Here is a 22918-nt window from a genome sequence, read left to right on the forward strand (position 1 = left end):
ATTAGGTACTACTACACGCGCAGATATAGGCGCTCTTGGTGTACCCATAATCTACCCGCCGGCATCCTGTGCAAAGGAGCATCCCACTGGTAAACTATGAAAAAATGTGTGTGCGGTACCCCAGAAGAAGTTTTTACTTGAAAAATGTCTCTGCTGCAAATCTTACTACTACTCAATTACGGAATATATATAAGCTCGGAAGTCTGGGACTAGATTAAGATTATTCTAAAAATATTAGTATTATTACATTATTACGATAACAAAATACTGGGAGTTCCTGTTGGCGTTTCTTCTCTTTTAGTGCGCCATGTGTTCCGGAGCACCACCCGTGCTTTATTCGACATCAAAAGGTATAACAAAGGAATCAATTTTGAGAAAATCAATTACTCTCTTACGTAGCACAGCAAAGTTCTTTAATAAGTACACTTTTCTTAAAGGCCCGCAAAGCCGTAACTGCAGTAACCTCTTGTAATCCCTCTGCAGTTGAAGAATGTGGGCGACGGTGATCACTCAACAGGTGCGCTGGTTTCTCCTCCTCTTCCATAAAACAATCTCTTGTAAAAAGGCAGTCTTCCAGTAGGAGGCTCCTTTGCACTGGATGTCGGCTAGATTACCTATGGATACCACAACGGAGCCTATTTCTGCTGTGAAGCAGTAATGTGTAAGCATTATTGTTTCAGTCTGAAGGGCGCCGTAGCTAGTGAAATTACTGGCCAAATGAGACTAATATCTCATGTCTCAAGGTGACGAGCGCAATTGTAGTAACGCTCAGAATATTTGGGTTTCAAGAATCCTGAGCGGCCCTGCATTGTAATGGGCAGGGCGTATCAATGACCATGAGCTGAATGACATTGTCATAAAAAAATTCTTAAAAACTGACCTGATGTATGATAAAAAAATATGGGTATAGAAAAGACAAAACATATAATGGGATAAAGATATGTTTATTAGACAAATTGATACCTTGGGCACGGTCAGTGCCGGGCTAAACTAATCCATTATATTTGTAAACTAAAACGCTATCTTTGGAAGAAACTAAAAACGCGCGCTCAGGCGCTGCGGCAGACATTTTGTTCATGGACAGACCACGGCAGAATAACATTCCAATGAACTTATAAATACGTACTAAAATAGTATATAACAATTTATTAACGCCGAGGTGTATTGCTTCTATGACAAACTCACATTTTGGAAATTAATACGCTTTTTTAGTCAACTTTCATATTAGGGATTTGGCAATAATTATCTTATTTGATGAAAAAAGTGTGTGTGTACTTAGGTATGCACGCAATAAGTTATACTTCTTTGGTCTTACGAAGCAAAAATCATTAGAATGATTTATTCCTCGTGCTATTCGTTTTAAGAAAGAACAATTTTGTTATAATCTTGCAAAGATGGCTTTGACAATTAATTATTAAATAATGAATACGGCTGTATGGGCTTGAACCCTTTGCCTGTCCTAATAATGGACGATGATAAGAAACCAAAACAAAATAACGAATGACGCAAACGTCAGAAAAAAACCAACTTCACCCTGTTAATTTTGTGTTGCAGTGATGCGCGCGCTTTTAATAATTTCACTCTCATCATTTTTTCATAAAGCGCCTAAAGAAGTATAACTTCAAAAAGTACATTGTAAATTTACAAATCACCAAATTACAACATTTAGAGTTCATATATTGTTCTTATTTATAATAATAAAATGTCGGATTGATTTTGATAATGATACATAAAATTCCAGACTCTTAATATGTTGGTAACCATGGTTTAGCCCAAGTCGATGTAATTTAATACTACTTTAAGTACAAATCGAAGGTAAGACCACAAACTTTCAAACCTTGTAATTAAAACCACGCGAATGCAAGAAAAAACTCTCATGTACTGTCACACTTTGTTTTAAACACACATTTTTGTGTAACTCAACATGTCAAAGACTTATATCATTTATACGCTTAGATAGACTATGCAAGCTGTGAAAACGTCGAAAAAAAATTGAGTTTGGAACCAACCTCTATTTTGAGCAATTCACGCACACTAATACAGTGTCATACAAATCGCGAGTGTAAAACGTAGCTTGTCACGCACACTAAAGTATTAAACCTGGCCTGTTTTTATCGGTTGTCTAACAGCAAGAGACTCTATCTAGACATATAAATTATCTGAGGTCAAAGAATACAGCTTGTGATATAAATTATAAAAATAATGTTGCCATATTGTCTAGAAGCAACACCCCAACAATATCTGTACATCTTATTGTAACATTGGACCATACTCTACAATATAGACCCAAAATAAAATACAATATCCATTATCTCAACAATATATAATATTTAACTTATGAATCAACCATGAGCCTTACCAATATGTTTGTGTATTTACATAATATGTATGTGACATTCAGGCACTACGACACAACTCTCTGGTCGTACAATCATTAAACGAAAATCAACTAAGGAACTTTCTAGAAATGTCCAGGGAATCACACTAATGAACTGCATGCGTATTTAAATTAATTATGATATAAATAAACGATTATAAGTTAAGAAGCAATAAACATAGCATACAAATGAAATTATTTTATTTCCTATAATCGTTCAATCGACAAATGAAATAAATTGAATACAGACTGTATTGTATATTTCACTTTTATTGATTTTAAGAGCTACGTAAATACCATTTGAAATTATTTTACTAATAATAATGGCCAAATATAAAGATTAGATATGAAAAGCTGAAGTCAAACAGTGTGTTGGTCTTAGTGAGCTCAATCTGAAGTCAAACAGTGTGTTGGTCTTAGTGAGCTCAAACTGAGGACAAAAATTATTTATGAAGATCTGAAGTCACAGTGTGTTGCTCTTAGTGAGTTCAATCTGAAGACCGGAAGTAATAGACCACACATAATGGGGCAATATTATATAAATGTTGCATTGAAAAAATGAAGAACTGAACCCATTTAATCAGCCTATGTCTGAGTTTTCATATTATAATGAATATTTGCTTAGCAAACTTTGATATACTTGAAGACATTTACATATAAATAATTGTAAATATCTATCTCTTTCACACACATGTTATGCACAGTCTACCACAATCTTATGATCTAACAGGAAAACTAAAATATGGAGGGACTTGTAAAATATTTTTATTGTTGCTTTTTTTTGGTTACTTTACATACAAACTCATTAGTTTCTATGTAACATCAGTTATTATGTTAACAATGAAAAAATATGTTTATTAATTACACATTATTATACAAGTCATTGTTTATAAGCTATTATAAATTTACAGTCAAATAACAGCATACAACAAAATTTCAATTGGTCAAAAATCTTTTAGGAGTATTTTTAATTTTTTTCCTTTACCTTATTACCTTAACATAAATCCTGTTCAAAATTGAGCCTGTGTATATGTTGAATTATGTAAAGATACTAAGTTGGTGAAGATATTTGAAAATACATGACACGCAACTCTCTACTGTGTCATACCTGTATATAATAGATACTAGCTGACCCGGCAAACGTTGTTTTGCCATATAAAGTATAATTCACGCGATAGTTTTATAAGTAATAAAATATTGCCTATATTATAGCCTGTACATCATTTTGTTCTATTGTCAATAGTTTTTGCAGCGCACACAAAAATAGGTTTTCGATTTTACACCTTGTGTTACAAAATAGCAATTTTATTACGGATCCCTAATTTTGAAAAAAAAAACATAGCCTATAGCCTTCCTCGATAAATGGACTACCCAACACTGAAAGAATCATTCAAATCGGACCAGTAGTACCAGAGATTAGCGCGTTCAAACAAACAAACAGACAAACACTGCAGCTTTATAATATTAGTATAGATTAGAAATTATTGCCAAAAAATTATATTCATTTTTATCTGTGTGTGTTTGGAATTCGATTCAAAATAACTTCACCAAATTAATAATGAAACAACATAAACATCTAGGCATTAATGACGAACATGTCTTAAAAGTACAATAACTGTCTTTTTAAATACAATAAATATATATAGCAGGTTAAAAACAAATTAAAAATAATCTGTCTCCCTCTACTCAAATGATATGAAGCCAGGTGAATCATAATAAATTATAAATGCATTTTCAATCCTGACTAGACAATTTTGAATGAAAACAGTTTTAAAACATGATTTTATTCTTACATTTCAAACAATTGGTACATATATGTATTTTAACCCTGGAATTTTCTGATAATAGTAATATAAACACATATCTTTATATTATTCATAGTGAACATCATGTTTTAATCAATTTATCAGGTATACATGGTATTTTTAATAAATTGAATCACAAAATATGTTTTTATAAGCAGTAAATGAATAAAGTTGAAGATAAAATTAGATCAAGGCGCTATAAGTGAAAATAACTGAAAAAAGTGAAATGATTTTTGGCAAAGCTCCGTCAAAATGATATTACACGAAATAGTAAATAAATAAGCTTCATATCATTTGGTTTTATTATTCATCCCTCCTCACTCACTCAATCAGTCCATTAAACTAATATTTACATATAAGGCTCCTCTGGTAGTCTCACTTTATATTGCGATGAAACTTTCACTAAGTCACATGCGACACAATAGTTTAATTCACTTTAAATCACAGTTTAAGTTCACTTCAAATCATAGTCTCCTTCACTTCACATCACAGTCTGGCCCCATGTTATCGGGTAGGAAAATTTAGTCGCTATAAGACCAGGTAAATCTTTCGTTATGGCCTTTGCTCAGTTTGGGATGGTGCTGTAGTCACAACAGGTGATGCCTGGCTTGTTACAATAGTCTGTGGTATAACTGTCAAGGCTTTTGGTATCTTCGGTAATGCTGGTGGCACAAATGGTACACTTTCTGCAGTTATGGACACTGAGGGTCCCAACTGAGGTATCTTGATTGATGTGCTCGACAATATTGATGGCGAACTGACAGGGGGTGACAGAATCTGCGAGGTTACAGTGGCAGTTTTGGCTGGTATTGGAGCAATAGTAATGTTTTTCAATCCAACATTCTTTAATATTGTCGCTGCATTTGATCCTATCTGTAGTTCGGTATCATTTAACACAGAATTATCTGGAGTAATGTTTTGCATTACAGTCCCACCATTGCCAAGCATTGTTGATGTCTGTATTTCTGTAATCACTGTGTTTTCTTCAGTAGGTTTGGTTTTAGCCTCCTTGTCCAGGAGCCGTTGTTGCCTCTCTTTGCGGATTATACACATTTTGTTGTAGTCTTCAAAGGTAATGTGATACCGATTGCCATTAGAGAGAACTTGCACCAAGCTGGGTAAACTGTGTCCATCCACAGCAGTTTTGAGTGGCTCTCGAGCTATTTTTGCTAGATTTTCCTGAAATATAAAAATACTTTTAGTGTTATACCCAAGTTTGAATGAAGCATCTCAATTAAACCAATAGTTGATATTATATTCAACCAATAAAACATTGATATATCACACAAATATTGTGAGTCCATTTTAGGCGCAACTGAGATTTCTTAAGGACAAATGTGAATCAATGAGATTTATTAAAAAAGGAGTCAAAAATTACTCTATTTAAAAGCATAAACTCTAACACTTGAAAAAGATATTATCAGACCTTTAAATCCAAATTTACAGCTTCATCATTTTACAAAATTATTTCCGATTTTTTGGTATTTTAGATCTATGTGAAGCAATGTAAACAAAATACTCAAATTTTCATTATTGAAATAGAGAGAGTAAAGTATCACCTGAGTAATTGGCATTAGCTTGGGCCTCCAACTTTTGCTTGCAGCCTTCTGCTTCTTTGGCGTGTCAGGTTTCTTAGATGTGTCGGGTTTGCTGGTCTCTTTCTGTGGGGGTTCTTTTGTGGCCTCCAATTTGTTGGTGAGAGATTTCTCTTTCGGTGAGTTAAACTTAACAGGCGGGAGAGGCGCAGAGGCCACTTCTGTGGGATCCGAAGCTGTCACGCCTTTGACCAGCTGTTGGATATTATGCAAGACATTCTGCATGACCTTTCTGCCTTGAGCATTTGGAGTATTAATAGCTATCAATTCTGGTGGCAAAGGTTTAGCTTTTGCTTTCTCCTTCGGCTTTGGTTTCGCGAATTCCGGACTGGACGTTTTCTTCTCTGAATTCTGACTTGATTTGAGCAAACTCTTTCCATTTATTGACGGTTTTTTACGGAATTCGATAAGGCTTGTCTGGGGTCTAGTAGGCTCAGGTGCTTTATTGTCATACGAGCGTATTCTACTTTGTACTGAATTGCTGTAGTTAGCCGCATGAGGCGACGCATTCTGAGTTAGCACAAGATCCCCACTTCTAAAGTACTTTTCAAGCAGTATCAAGTGGCGTAAGAAACTAGATTGGTTTCCATAGGGCCTTTGTAATTCAGCCCATAGCTTTTTAGTCTCAATGTCATACTGTATCATAGAATTACACTTCTCCCAACCCTCGGGAGTTATTCCTTTTATATTATTGAACTCAATATTGCACTGCAAGTTCATTTCTTCTTCACCAGGGAACAGTTCCCTGACTGATATAGATGGATTAGTCTCCAGTCTCTTAACAGGGTTCGAGTATTTTTGGTCTGAAGATTTCTTTACAGGTTCTTTATCGCCATACTTCTTTGATAATTCACTCAAATTCTTTTTGACTTGACAGAAGCTTTCAGAAGAATGCCATTTATTTTTCAACAAGTTAATGTCTGCGGGCTTCTTGTTGGGTATTGTCTCTATTGTACATTCATCATTTAATGATATATTTCTCATTATAGTTACATCTTTAGCTTTATCGGGATCAAATATTTCAAGTTCGTTTTCAGTCCTAACAGGTTTCTCTTTATGCGCCAAAATTTGGCCTATTTTTTGGATACGTTTTGCATTCTTGTCACTAATTCTTTGCTGTTGACCTACCTTTTGAATTCCAACATTTTGTATTTTGAGGATATTCTTACTTTTTTGCGTTAAATTGGGATTCTGAAATTGGGCTGGATTATTTTGTTTTTGCAGAAGATACCTTAATTCTGTTTGTTTATCAAGTGGTACTAAAGGCATTTCTGAGTCTGCTAGCTTCTCCATCTCACTTTCAGATGCATCACTATGGTTTGGTTCTAGTGGCTTAGCTCCTGGAACTGGGATTTTATTTAATGATATGAGACTTTCTATATCTTCTTCTAGGGGCTGTGTTTTTCCATCTGCTTCTTCTTTTTCTTTCTCAGGTGAACTTTCTGTTGTTTGCTCGAGAGACTCACTTTCTGGTGTACATTCTGGCTCAGTGGACTTTCTCTGTTTCGATTTTGTTCTTGCTTTCTTCTTTTGTGCTTTACCTGTTTCATCTGTTTGTAATACAGTAGTCTCTTCTATTTCATGCTCTAATTCGGGTGGCAGTTCGACATTGTATATTTGAAGTAATCTAAAAGTTGAGAAATTATTTGATTAGTCCTTATTCATTTTATTTTTAAATTTCTAATAAAAGTAATTTCGTAAATAAATTATAGATATTATTACAATAATGTATAAATGTATTGTATCTATTACCACGGTTACAGAACTATAAGGAAATTTGTTATGTTTTAAATGTGATAACCCTCACTTCTGGGATTAATGACACAAATAAAACTGAAAAAAAATATTATGAACGATGTTGAAGGTTGGAGGGTTGAGCAGGTTATCAACTGTATAGTAGACACTGTAGATGAAGCCACAACCTGAGAGTGAACAAAGCATACAAGATTTTATAAATGATACGTTACTCCAACGGAACGCGAGAGGTCGCGGGTTCCACATCGTTCATTAGAATTTGTTTTGGTACTTATGGCGCTTATGCGGTCATTTGTTATTCATACGAAAAAACAAACCTCTCGTCAAGATAGAATGTCACAGCTGTGAAAACGTCGAAAAATTTGTGTGATAAAAAAGTTAATGTTTTATTTCTATTTTGAGCAATGCTGGGTGGATTATTTTTTATTATTTGCAAGGTACCCATGTCGTATCGTGCCGGAAACACCGCACAAGGAATATCATTCCACAGCTTTGTTGTACGTGGAAGAAAGTTCCTTGAAAACTGCTGTGTAGAGGACCGCCACACATCCAGATGGTGGGGTTGGTATCCTAATTTCAGGCAGGAATCAGGTGAAACAGCTCTTCGGAACACCCCCCGTGATAAACGCGGTAAAAGACGATAAACGTACTTGCGGCGGTAGTTGGTGGCCCTGGGCCTGTCGTGGTCCGGTCGCTGCAGCAGGGTGCAGTAGTAGCGACACATCTTGCACAGCACGGGTCGGCTGGTGAACTCCACTGGGACACCAGCCTCCTTCAGCAGCGGATTTAGCTCCGTGAAACCCTGCAACAGGTCGGGATCAAATTAAGAATGCAGTGGGAGGCTATTTTATTTTGCACAGGATGCCGGCTAGGACACAACAGCGCCTATTTCGGCCGTGAAGCAGTAATGTGTAAGCATAATTGTGTTTCGGTCTGAAAGGCACCGTGGCTAGTGAAATTACTGGGCAAAAGAGACTTAAAATCTTATTTCTCAAGGTGACGAGCGCAATTATAATGCCGCTCAGAATTTTTGGGTTTTTTAATAATCCTGAGCGGCACTGCATTGAAATGGGCAGGACGTATCAATTACCATCAGTTGAATGTCCTGCTCGTCTCGTCCCTTACTGTCATAAAAAATTACTGAAAACAAAATTCTACCTGCAAACTTATCAGTTGATGATCCTTTTACGAGCGAAATATATATATATATATATATATATTCAAATGATTTGTACAACGATGAAGCTACGTTGATTTAAAAAGTGGCAATGAATTTCATGCCACTTCTTCTCATTTAAGCTCAACCTTTTGCGAAGTGGATGTAAATGTAAAAAGAAAAAACAACTTGGCATTCAATTATAAGTGTCATTTCGTTGTGTCTAAATGATGATATATTGTATTTATACAGTGGATTCTTTATTACTTTTTATGAAATCATTTATATTATTTACAAACGATTCATATATTAGATGCAGCACTTTACAAACGAACTTGTTCTGTATATTACAGCCATTGTAAAATACTCTATTTGGTTAAAAAGAGTGGCCGTTGAGTTGTTCTTCTCACAAGCTCAAATTTTTCCAAACATATGGTATATTCAGTAATTTAAAAGAAATATTTATATTATACAAATGTTTTGAGTTTTCTTTAGTGTTAATTTCGCCAATATTTGTCTTTAAACAATTAGACAAGTGTTACGCATCTACACGAGGCAGCCTCAGGAGATGTTGAATCGACATACTCTGGCACGAGACATTGATTTCCGCAAAATAACGCCTACTTCAATAAATATTTATACTGACGATTATTCAAAGCAAAATTTAAGCCTAAAAGAAAAAAGTTTATTTGATTCGGCTTACATGAATAAAGTGATTTTGATTTGATTTGATTTTGATGTACTCACGTGGTGTATGAAGTGCAGGTTGTGATGTTTGGTGAGCCGGCGGCGACAGAGCACGCAAGCCATCAACGGCGACAGGGTGCGGTAGTGGTCTGCGCACAGGGGGATGGTGTGGAGCCCAGGGTAGTCACTTCCCAGTTTCAACTGAAAAAAAAAAACATTTTTGGTATTTTAAACTGACATTAGATAGATCATTTATACTACACAACCGATTAAAACAGGCTAAGATTTCAATAATATATATATATATATATATATATATATATATATATATATATATATATATATATATACTAGCTGACCGCTGACGTTCTTCTGTACATAATAAATAAAATACTGTTTTTTTATGAATTTCTCATCATGTATTTCATAACTTAAGAATTATTTCGTAAAATATGCTCCTTGTTGTTATATTGAAATTGTTTCACAGCAGAACTGTCAAACCGTGCGTCAATAAATTCTCTCACAGAAAATATGTCCATACAAAACAAATATTGGAAATAAAAATTATTACGGGTCCCAAATCGAAATAAAAACTATCCTACCTCTCAAGTTGGACTAAACTGCACTCCATGAAGTAATTCCCATTTAAATCCATTCATTCGTTTAGGAGTCCATCGCGGACAAACAACGTGTCACGTAATTTATATAAGATATATATATAATTTTAAGATTTTAAAATACGTCACTCGAATGGTTGGCTCAGTTAGAAAGAGCGCTCGCAGGCAACGCGAGAGGTCGCGGGTTCGAGTCCCGCATCGTTCATGTAAAATTTGTTTCAGTTTTATTTGTGTATTTAATACCAGAAATGAGGGTTATCACTTTAAAAACATAACAAATTGTTTAAAAAAGGCTAAATTTATTAGTTTAGTGTGCGTGCTTTGCTCAAAATAGAGGTTAACTATAAACTAAATTTTTTTTCGATGCTTTCACAGCTGTCATATCTATCTAGACCTATAACGGCCGTTCCCCATATACTATCTACAGATAGAGATAAATAACTACCTGCTACTGTCAGTAATTAGCTGTCAATACTCTGAAGATGTCCCAATATACCCGAAAATTCATTCTTATCGCCTTATATTGGGACGCGTGAATTGCAATTTCCATACAAACTTCCATCGCTGGTAAGCTATAAGTCATCCCATTATATAGATAGATAGTTACGATTTTTATCTCAAGTAGGCCACAACAGGAGATAGACTGAATATTGGGATCTAAGAATATGACCTTGCTGAGGTTTAGAGTCAGAAACCCACCAGCTTGTTGACACTCGAGCGCATCTTGATGAGCCACTTGCGTCGGATGGAGTGGGCAGCGGTCGTCACGCACTCCGTCACGTGACACGTGGCCAGGCGACCCGTCGTGTCCCGCGGCTCTTCCTCGCTCTCTTCCTCCATCGGCGGGCTGCTGGGTTTCTCTTGTGTCCTGCAATAAATGTACAAGACCGTCATATACACACAGTTCATTCATTTTTGAAGTTAGTTCTTTAAGTCGCGTTAAGGAAAAATTAACAGAGTGAATTTTAATTTTTACGATGCGCGCGCACACCGTCACGCAAATTCGACGCCCTGACGTTAGCTGGTCAACCACTGGTAGACCATTTGTATTATACCTCAGCTGCCGAGCCTATTGTAACTCATATGTCTACTGAACTACAACAGACGGACAAGAATTCTCCAATTGTATAAAAATAATTTAATAATATTTAATTACATGTTATTTATTGATTTTTTTAAGGATTATTATTTTATTACGCCAAAGTAGAATAACTTCTTGGGTGCATACATGAGTACGATAAGAATCGTAAATCTCATCGTAAATTGATAAATTTAAACGTTTTAATTTTTGCTCACTAATATTTTAAAGTTTTTCCAAAATACATTTTTGCCATTAATATTCCAAGACATGACTTAGGCCTGAAAAGATCGGGGATAACAAAATGTGTGGATTTTATTTCTCACTGGACGAATCTTAATATATATAGAAAATAACTAATTTAAATATATGTTAGAATAAAAGGCATTTAAAGAGGTTAGACCAACAATCCCAACTATAACTATGAAGACAGCATTAACCAATTTTTGAGAGGAGGTATGGGCGTGGCGTCTATGATGCGACCAAAGCTAAGCAATCACATCGCTTCCCGCCAAATTTAAGATATTTGGCAATTAATTATTTTAAAATTATTTTTCATATATTTATTTTCACTGTAATATTTAGATGACGTCAGAAGTATTGGATCCGATCTCTAGGCTGAGAGCAATGAGGCAGGAATGTAAGCATTATTGTGTTACGGTCTGTAAGGCGCCGTAGCTAGTGAAATTACTGGGCAAATGAGACTTAACATCTTATGTCTCAAGCTAACGAGTGCAGTTCTAGTGCCGCTTAGAATTTTTGAGTTTTTCAAGAATCCTTAGCGGCACTGTATTGTAATGGACAGGCATGTCGTCCCTTATTGTCACAAAATATTGTGCTGTTTATTCTCTCTCAGAGTGATTTAATTAACATCAAAAAATAGTCTCAAGAAATCAATTTTGAAAAGTGGAAATTAGCCCTTACGATGGACTGTCTCACGTTCCGGTAATACCCGGCACCCAGATACTTGTGAGACTCACGTGGGGTTCATCAGCGAGGTCGGCAGAGGCGCCTCAGGCAACTTGAAGGGCCTCTTCCGGTATGAGGGACAGTTGGCACGCCGATCCACGTGTCTGTAGCAAGCGTCACACAGACAACTGTCTATCGTCAGCTTCTCCTCGTCTGAAACATACATTTTACTTCCTTTAATCCACAATTTCAAGGAGACTATAGTCTTCTTTTAAGCTCTGTGAGTAATTGAAACAGCTCTTTGGAACACTCCCCATGATAAATGCGGTAGAAGACACACAATCAAGCTATGTCTCTACGCAACGCCAAGTGATCCAACCACTGAGCACTGGGTCCCCGAAAATTCGAGCTGTTCTGCGTTGCACGCGGTTAAATGGATCGAGCTGATGGTTGGTTGCGCCACACCAAAGATGACAGCAATACTTCATATATGGCCGGACCTGCGCTTTGTACAGCGCTAGTATGTGGGTCGGCTTGAAGTATTGCCGCGCTCTATTTCTGACGCCCAGCTTGGAAGCCAATTTGGCATTGCGCTCCATATGACCTTTACTAGACTAGGCGACGCTTTAAAGGAGGTTCTACCGTACGATAAATTACCAATGTAGTTTTTATGATATAGGCATAGAGGCTATCCGACCAACTATACGATACATTTTTATAAATTCCTGACCAATCAGCATTCATTGTCCGGCTCCAGCTCATTGCATTGCAAATATAATTGTGTAATAAGATCGATGTTTGTAATGAATGAATTCAACTTACTGTCGAGCACTTTCTTCTGCCGTTCGCCACTCTTCATCTGCGCAATGTGACAGGGCGTATCAAACAGTCCAAACTTGCCGCCGCAGTAGAAACACTGATCCATGCACAGCCTTCCCGGGTGTATGCTGAACGATGAAGCCTTCTCCGGTATCACCAGTTTCAAGGTCTCTTTGGGTTCAGGCTCAGGAACGGACTCCGCATCTAGTTCAATATTATATGGACGACTATATACGAATGTAAAATTTAAATAAAATCTCAACTTTTAGGAATTGGGTTCGAATTGGAGAAATGTCGAGATATTTATCCCGAATATAATATATTCTAGAGACTAGATTATGATTATTTTACAGCAATAACAATAATGACAGTCCAATATTGTATATTTTATTAAAAATAATGCAAAAAAATAATGCTGGGAGAGCGTCTTCTCTCTCATAGCGCCATTTGTTTCGGAAGCGGTGGTAGTGTATGAACTGACATCAAAAATAATTCTAAAGGAATCAATTTTGAGAAAATAAATGCCTTTTATATAATTATAATGAAAGTTTAATCCTTAATATTACGTATTTTAAAAATGTTTCAATAATCTAATATAACAAGCATGAAAAACTTACGGAAACGAAAATAGAAGACTTAACTATTAAGATTTTAAGTGTAATTGTTACATCTCATAGAGGTATTTATATATATACAAAAGTAGAATAATTAATGCAATAGATAGGTATAGAAAACAAGAGAGTTTAAAAGGTAAGGAGATCCCGGCAGGAAAAAGAATGGACCGAGAAAGTGCTGAACAGAACAAAGTGGAATAAACCTTAGGCAAATAGACCAAGTTATTGATATCTTCGACTTAACCCTTAACCAACGGGTGTTATTGCTAAGCCAACTGTCTCATACATGGTCTATAAATCTTGGTACGTTTCGTCATCTCTACAGTTATGGCCCCCTCGTCTTAAATTATTATCTGATCGAAGGTTTCTGTTATTTAATCTGTTTGATAACCTTTAAAAAGTACAAAACAAAAAACATGACCAACTCATCCGGTACAACAAGAAACACTAGAATATGTCACAGAGTACTTCTATTTAGGACAGGTAATAACTGCTGAAAATAACAAAAGAAAAAAATAGATAGACGCATTTGCAATACTTGGAAAAGATACTGGTATTTGAGTGAAATCATGAAAATCACAAAATTAGAGAAAAATGAGTCAAAACAAAATTCAAAAACGCACACAAGATGTGTCAAAAGCTAAAGTGGTAATGGACTGGACACATTCTGAGGGAAAAGAAAGAGAAATGGACAAAGTCAGTGACAGAATGGTATCCAAGAGACCGGAAACGAAGGAAAGGTAGACAGATTAGAAGGTGGGAGGACGATTTGAAAAGGATAGAAGGACCAGACTGGATGAGAGTAGCTAGAGAGAAATAGAGAGAGAGAATATAATAGAGATAAAGAGGAAGTCATTTGTCAAAAGACTTCTAATTAAGTTCATTTAAGTTTTATTTATAAGAAAAAATTAGTTAGTAGTTATAAAAAAAGGCTTATTTTATTAATAACCTTTACCATTTAAATTAAAATCATGCATGTCCTTTAACCTTCACCCGCATGTTACCATATTGTAAAGCTTTCTGTGTTGCTATAATAATTTTGTATCAGTTATAATTTGCACTTATAGTTTATCTGTTAGGGTTACTTTCATTTACATCCATAAATTATTTTTAGGCGATAATCTAAATTAGTTTATATAACGTTTTGGCAATTTTTCGTCCGTCCCTCTCCTCTTAGTGAGATATTGTAAAAGTGATCCCTCTCCTCTAATCTCACATGAGATTTTTCCAAATGAGTATTTTTAATGAAAACTAGTTTATGCTTACTTTTTTTATTTAAGACTTATAACTAAGACACCCATTATTTCTCTACTCAATTATTGTCTCAGAATTTCCCATGTTTCTTATTTGCCGAGGCCCCACTCTGAGATTGGGTGATAGGTACTCGGCTCGACCCCCAAAACGTCTCACGTAGTGAATGGACTTATGTGCATTTAGTAAAATATTTTATAGGAATTTGTTATAACAAAATTTCCTAAAAAACGAATTCAACATTTTAAAAGCTAACCTACATATCAGCAAAATGGTAGAGCTAGTTAAGAAAACAGAAAAGACACGTATATACCTGAATTCAATTATAGATTAATAATGAATACTGGTTAAAAAGTCGTTATATTACTTTATCCAAGTAATATAGCTTTCTTTTGTTAGTAAGTGTAGGTAGAAGTAGGAAAGCATTCCAATGAAATAAATTTGCGTTGGCACTAATGTCATGACGCGACATTTTACTGACAATTAGGTATTGAAGTGAAACTTCTTTAGAATCGTTGTGATTTGAAACTCCATGAAACGAAAAAGCGAGACAATAGGTAGACACAAACAGGTAAATGTGATTCAGCCACCATTCATAAACAACAGGAGAACATAAATATGGTAGAGGTGATAGTAATGTCTTTCATAGCGGATGAAATCATGTGTCATCCTAGCAACATGTACCAGGACTTCATATGCAGTTTAGAGGTTTATGCGCAATGCACATCTTAAAATGACTATACCAGATCTGACCATTTGACGCCACAATTTTTGGAGGTTTCACTTCAACCACGTGTGAATTACATTGGACACATGTTTTTTTCAATAAAAATTCAACCAGTTTAATAAGAGCACTGTGCGGTTAGTTCCACAAATAATTTACACATAAAATACAAAATTACATAAATACAAGAGCAGAATAATTGATGATATCAAGAGGTTTTGATTTCAGAACAAAATGATTCGCGGAAATAGAAGCGATTAGACGTTGTAATAAAAAGAGAAAAGTTAGTTATAAAACTTTAAATTAGAACATCTTCGCGATGAATAGGCGACATAGTTGGGAAGAAGCGGTGCAGTGGGGGCAGAGGATGCTCACCGGCGATCACGTCGTGAGTGCCGGCAGAGCAGTTAGGGTTGACAGTTTCTCGTTATTAAATCATAATAATATAATAATAAATTAATTTTTATTCAAGCGACAAATAGTTAATTCATTTTGTTTATAATTAATAGATTAGTGACTTATTAATAAAAAGGCTTATTTCTAATAAGTCACTGAACTTTTTGTACATGCCATGTCAACAATAGACATCCCTACAGGCGTCTGCCGCTAATCTACGTGAATGAACACTAGTAGGGAAGATGTTCTAGTTGGGGCCGCGCATTCCAAGTAGGTACTTTTGTTAAGGTTTGCTTTCCTACTTCTATAGTTAATGTTTAATATAAAATTAGACTTAATACCAGAGTTTGTCATGAGGGAAACATTCATATGGGCATTGTAGGTACATTGAAGTAGTGGTATATTTAGGTACTTCTGCTCCAACGCAAAAATATATTTCTTTTTTTGTGACGGTACTGAACATAAAAATTTCCTGTACCGAGAGGCAAATCAACAGCTAGTATTACTAAAACTGCTGTCCACAAACAGATCTACGGATCTGTCCGGGCTTATCTGCAGGCACCAAAAGTAAGACATGTGACATTTTGACTGTGTGTATTAATATTATTACTAGCATCTGTAGCAGAAACTAATAAAAAAAAGTTTATTTCACAACAGTATTTCCAAAAATATAGTGGTTTATAATGTAGGTACAATGGTTGATATGCTATGCCCATTACAATGCAGTACCTCTCAGAATTCTTGAAAGACCCAAAAATTCTGAGCAGCGCACACTACAAGTACAACTGCGCCCGTCACCTTGAGACAAAAGATGTTAAGTCTCATTTGCCCAGTAATTTCACTAGCTACGGTCCCCTTCAGTCCGAAACACAGTAATGTTTACACATTACTGCTTCACGGCAGAATTAGGCACCGTTGTGGTACCATAAAACCCAAAAAACATAAAAGCTTGACAAGTTTTTCTAAATTAAAGTTTAAATTTCCGATAATAAAGTTTTAACGAAAATTTACATTTATGATTTATACCCACGATTGGAGTGCGAATCGAATAAACTATCAATATCTGATATGTCGGTATTGAGACTATGAAAGTTAAACTCATGACAAAAGCAAAGTTAAATTACCACACACCATGAGTGTTAAGGCGATTACTGTAATGTGTCTTTCTATGCCCACCGTCAGATGCAGCGCCCGAGGTGACCTGCGGAGAATACAATACCTATCATTCAACATCATCGTAAAGGAGAAAAGACGAGAGAAGACGAGAGAAGAGAAGTTGTGTTAGTCTTTGAAAATGTTCAAAACAAAAGTATTACGTTATTCAAAAGAATTGTTAAAAAAGGTTACTATAACATAAATGACTTTCTTAATGATACCACAGATTGAGAATGGAGCGACCGCCCTCAGGCTATTAAATAATAAGTTTAAAATTGTACCATATAACTTTGTAACAAGAGTTTGTTGCGCCCGTTCTTCTCAGGTCTGAGGCATTCTGTGTGGGAATGGCTGGTAGTTTTTGACTTTCAATAAGTAATGTCAAATCCTATCCTATTTTGATTAAAAATATTTGAATTGGATACGTCCTGCCCATTACAATGCAGTGCCGCTCACGCTTGATTGAAACCATACTCTCTCACGTCAACGTGTCACTTTTAAACGTAACAAATAAAGTATTATTAGCACGGTTGTTACAAGCTACGGCCCTGTTGAAGCCGTAACACAATAAGCAATACATAATAATATAATATATAATAATAACTACATAATAAACACTGCAAGTTAGTGAGTGGGTTGAAGACCTCAGGGGGCAGAAGACACGGCCGCACACATCATTCTGATCAAAAAGTGTAGGACTGTGTCCACATACCGGGCCAAACACGTGACATCGGAGCTTTTGTAAACTACTTTGAGGAGTTAGGATGGCAAGATTAGCCGCTCACCTCGCAAAATAGGCGCGCTGTAGTTGCGGTTAGTATCCCGTGAATACATATTTTTTTTGCCAATACGGGACGAGACGAGCAGAACGTTCAACTGATGATAATTGATACGCCCTGCCCATTACACAGGATTCTTGAAAAACCCAAAAACTCTGAGCAGCACTACAATTGCGCTCGTCACCCTGAGACATAAGATGTTAAGTTTCATTTGCCCAGTAATTTCACTAGCTACGGCGCCCTTGAGAACAAAACACAATAATGCTTACACATTACTGCTTCACAGCAGAAATAGGCACCGTTGGGGGTCCCCATTATCTAGCAAAGGAGCCTCCCACTTACCTGTTACCTGTGTGTGTAGCCTAGTGGTTAAATATTCAAAATACTAGGGAACCAATGCCAAGTGTGGCTGACTGTTGACGACTCATCAAGCAAAATCGGTGCCAGTAACAATAGATTCGCTTTTCATTTCTGTTTATCAATATAGCAATATCAATATCAATGTAGCATATTGTAACTCTGTGGCTCGAGGTAAGCATAGGGTAGGGTTGGCAACCGTACCCTAAAATAGAGTATTGTAAGATTACATATAGATATATCATGTAGGCTCTTTTTTTTATGACAATAAGGGACGAGACAAGCAGGATGTTCCGCTGTCTCAAGGTGACGAGCGCAATTGTAATGCCGCTCAGAATTTTTGGGGTTTTTCAAGAATACTGAGAGCCGGAGCATTGTAATGGGCAGGGCGTATCAATTACCATAAGCTGAACGTGCTGCTCGTCTCATCCCTTAGTTTAATAAAAAAAACTTACAGGACAAAATTCGTATAGAAGTCCAACAAAATTATCATTGTCACCAATAATTAATTATCAACAAACATGAAACTTCAATCATTGAAAGTGACACTTGGCATCAAGAAGATCAATATTGTGATATCTAGATTTTATCATTGAGAGTATACAGCCATATTCATGAGTATGTAGAAGTAAAGAAAATTTATAATATATACATACCTCTCGATTTTCAATGGTGTAGTAAGAGTCATCATCACTGCCAGCTTCCCCAACATCCAGCGGAGGCTTCCCTGATCGGTTCTTGCTCTTTTGGAAGGTCATCTTCAAAGAACTTCTATTCTTCTTTTTGTCTCGGTCTCCAGCACCCCTATTTAATTTTATAACAGCCTTTAAAGTCCCAGTGTAGTCTGACTTGGAAGCTTTTCCTTTTCCCATCAAAGTGTAATTCGGACCATATATTCTCTCCTTTTCCCTCTGTTTCTCTATTTTAGCCTCATTAGCAGCTTTGTGTGTCAGTAGTCCAAGGGTTCTGAGAACATTCTCTTTTCTTTTTTGACTTTCTGGAGTTTCCTGGAGCATGTTGCTAGGCCCAGCATGATTTTCTGTGGAATTACGGGCTGACTTTGGCTTTGGAGTCTTAGCCTTAGTTTCTTCTTGCTTCACTTCAGTAATGAGAACATTTTTGTTGTCCTCAGTAGTTTCTTTCGGCATAGGATTCTTTTCTTTTACAGGTTCAGCAGGTGTTTCCTCCATTTTTGGAGTTTCTATTGGAGTCTTTGCATCTTCAGCTATGCTTGCACTAGGATCTTGAGACATGGGTTTTTCTTTTTCTGGTTCTGTGGCAGTTTCTAATTTAGTTACCTCGGTGGTCAAAGCAATATTATCTGGTATTTCTTTAACATTCTCTAGAGGTGGTGCAAGAGCTTCAGTCTCCATTGGTTGTGTTGATTCAGGAGACTTCATTGCTACTGGATGTGGTGGTACAATATCGGGACTCTTAATTTGTGGTGGTACAAAATCTGGACTCTTTATATGTGGTGGTATGATATCTGGACTCTTAACATGTGAAGGTGACTTTATCTTTTCTATTGTAGCCATTTTATCATCAACCTCTGGTCCTGAACTACAAGGCAGCCAAGATACAGAATCTCTTGATTTTCGTTTTGTCAATTGCACATTAGCACTTAATTTTGGTTCCATATTTCGTGGAGTTATCGATATTTGACTAGAATCTAATACCATTCCACCTATAGTTTGTGTTGGGTTATTTGGATGTAAAGTTGCTAGCTGATGTAGGTCCACTGGTGGAGCTGAAGGATTACCTTTCTCAACAGACTTCCTTATCTCTGTTAAAGTGACATCTTTGCCCAGAGATTTTTCAAATATACTTATTGCATCAGACTCTCTTGAATGATTCGAGCTTGTAGATTCTTTGCGAGCATTAATACTATTCCTTTTAATGAGTGTGACAGAATTTGGTAAGTCCACATCAATAGAACGTCTCACATGATCTCTTTTGACTATAGAAATGGCAGAGTTGTTTTCAAAGCAACTCAATACATTTTCTTTTTCAATAATCTTTTCTGGTGATTTCAAAGGTTGTTGGATGTCTTTTAAAGGTTTTATGTCTGCACCAGACTTTGGTATCAGAACTACATCATTAGTGACCATAACAGATTTGCTGTCACTTGATTTTGATTCAGACTCTTGTCTCTGTCTTCTTTTATCGAACTCTTCAAATTCCTTAAGCCTATCCATTAATTTATCAATACTAGCTATAGTTCCACGTTTGTAGCTAACCTCCTGTCTGTCAGGACATTTTTCAGAAGAGCCCTCTTCATAATGTAATTTGATATTTTCACTATCATCAATCTTAGATGGAGTAGTTTCATTAACTGTTATTGGTAAAACAGTTTCCTTGTCTTTAACTGGTGTTTCAGGTATTACTATGCTGTTATTATCCCCAAGAGGTTTGGAGAGTCCATAAAATTGTCTAACTGCCTTTGTTTGCATTGGATCAGTTGATGCTGTGATTTCATTTGGTGAATTATGATCAGATTCAATGTTCTGATCTAAGTCATTGATGAGGTCACTTATTTCCTTTGAGAGTGTATCTACAGTTTCATTTTTGTCTTCAGCTAAATCATTTCCAATGCTTCCATTTTTCGCTACTGGTGCAGGTTTTGACGCAGCCGCAGCTTTCCTCCCTCGTCTCGCCTTTCTAATATTTTTTGACACCTCTTTAGAGTTAAATGTTTTTGACATACAATTTAATATATTATTGCGTGCCTCCAAAAGTGTATCACTTTCAGTTTCAAATATTTTGAGTTCAACATCAGATGAATTTAAATTGTTTATCTTAATTCTATTACTATTATTGTTATCAGAATCTAAAGAAGTGCTTCTCTTCAAGCTCAACCTTCTTTTATCTTTCACATTACCTAAGGAACTTGGTTCTGCATCAGGTTTGATTTCAGATTTGGACTCATCATTAAGCGAAGGCACTTTTGCAATAGTTGAGTTCTGTACATTAGTTTCACTATCTATATCTACATCAGTCTTTATTTTATCTGTTTTTGTAATGAGCTCCTTAGTTTCTATCTCATTAAGCGTTTCATTTAAGCTAATATCAGACTCTGTAATGTCTGAGCACTTCGAGATTTCACTGCCATCTCTGGAGCATGAGCGTCCCCTTTTCAATTTTTTACCATCTTCAGAGGTCTCAGTTTCAGCTCTTGCATCTGATAATAGTCTTCTTCTCTTTTTCTGTTCTTTTATAACAACTTCATTAAGAAGATTATTCTTTACTTTCCTCGGTTTGCCACTTCTCAACTTCTTTCCTTCAAATAATGAAGGGCTATTGCTTCGCTCAGATCTCATAGAGTATGGACTGGTGCGAGGACCAAGGACTAAGGTACTCGGTGAGTCTCCCAGAACAGACTTCATCATGACCATATCAGAGCTAAGTCTTGATTTCCTTCCAGCTGTTCTAGGGCTGGAAGACCTAGAGTTTGGTGTGGTATCGTCAGTTGGCTCTTTTTTAATTTCAGAAGCTGATATAAGTTGTATGGATTCCTTATCATGAGCTATTGCTGGTTTTCTGCCACGTCTGCCTCTATTAGATGCTTTTAAAACATTTTTCTTTATTATAGTTTTCTTTCCCTTCAAATTTGTTGTTTTTCTTATACCAAGAGGTCTCTTCTTTACCACAGCTTTTGGTTTAGTTGTTTTTTTGACTTCCTGAGAGGGTTTTGATTCATCTTGGCCAAATTTGGTTTCTTCTAAGTCTGAAGCTTTCTTTCTAGCTCTAGTCTTAGGTTCGTCATCTATACTCTTATCTGTTTCTTCTTTGGGCTGTTTAGTTTTCATGTTGGAATGTTAGATGGGTATTGGCCCTTTAATTTCGACATTAGGTTATGGTCCTTTAGCTCATGAAATATAGTCACTTGTATAATTGTCCTTAGGTAAACAATCCTAAGTAAATGTAAGTAAATAATGTTTGATGTTCTCTCTTAATATAGAAATTATCTTATATTTGTGGTTTAAAATCTCTATAAAATATAAATGGTTCTTCTCAGTGTACAGATTTCACTGTACTTAAAAATGTGTGATTGATAAGCTTTTTCCAACAAAACTTCACTTGACGTCATTTATTCATAACATTTACAAACGATGATGTAATAACCTGAAAGTTTAACATACTTAGATGAATATCCTAAGTAAAAACTTGCTAAGTTATAATGAACAACTAATGAAGTCTCTGTTTAAATTGTCTAATCATTAAATTTCACTGATTTTGAGTTTATTATATATCGAATTCGTTTCCTAAACAAGAAAAATTGGTTCATTTAAGTAAATTATAAGATAAAATACGTAAATTTACACTAAATAGGTGCTTAGTGGTACGAGATAAACAAAAGCAATGCAAAGTACTCGCCCACTTGCCGGACTAATTTGAAGTATAAGCTATAATTTATTTGATAGTTTCACAGCATATTATGATTCATTAGCTTATTAATTTTCAAAATGTAAAATAAGGTTTACAAAAAATACAAACATTGAACAAAAATTACAATCGGAAAATCATGAAAATCTCATGTTTTGATGGTTCGTGTGAGCATGACCGCAACGCCACCTACAGCTGAGCGATGCGTATGCGTCGACTAAAGACAGAAAGCACCAAATCATTTCCCTACCCGTGGCGCACCTCCGTTATGTACTTACTAAATACTCACACTTTATTCCTCGAAACTGTCAAATATCACAATAAACAGTCAATTCAACACTAATTACACCATAATATGCAAAAAAGTTCAATAAGAACACGCAAATAAACTTAGAAAATGATTTTTGAAAAGCCCAAATGTCTGCAGGCGTCCGCCATAATGTTTCCTTCGAAACGAATAA

The 22918-nt window shown here is 35.9% G+C and overlaps 1 protein-coding gene and 1 non-coding gene across 3 annotated transcripts; one reads left to right on the forward strand and one right to left on the reverse strand.

Moving 5' to 3' along the window:
- Positions 1–925: 925 nt before the first annotated feature.
- On the reverse strand, positions 926–22910 carry LOC126980169 (uncharacterized). Of its 2 annotated transcripts, none has more exons than XM_050829757.1 (10): positions 22747–22910; positions 18731–22196; positions 16960–16984; positions 12802–13002; positions 12051–12192; positions 10692–10860; positions 9436–9576; positions 8183–8334; positions 5742–7404; positions 926–5361 (listed from the first exon to the last, which is right to left on the reverse strand). In XM_050829757.1, the coding sequence occupies exons 2-10, from the start codon at positions 21878–21880 to the stop codon at positions 4735–4737; spliced, it is 6270 nt and encodes a 2089-aa protein (XP_050685714.1). In that variant the 5' UTR covers positions 21881–22196; positions 22747–22910; the 3' UTR covers positions 926–4734. The 2 variants fall into 2 exon arrangements, with proteins under 2 accessions (XP_050685714.1, XP_050685713.1); XM_050829756.1 differs by having other exon boundaries at positions 16915–16984.
- On the forward strand, positions 10124–10197 carry Trnac-gca (transfer RNA cysteine (anticodon GCA)). Its single transcript has one exon. It is a non-coding gene; the product is annotated as a tRNA-Cys (tRNA).
- Positions 22911–22918: the final 8 nt, after the last annotated feature.

The sequence above is a fragment of the Leptidea sinapis genome, chromosome 5 (assembly GCF_905404315.1).
Source record: "Leptidea sinapis chromosome 5, ilLepSina1.1, whole genome shotgun sequence".
In the NCBI taxonomy this organism is placed as follows: Eukaryota; Metazoa; Arthropoda; class Insecta; order Lepidoptera; family Pieridae; genus Leptidea; species Leptidea sinapis.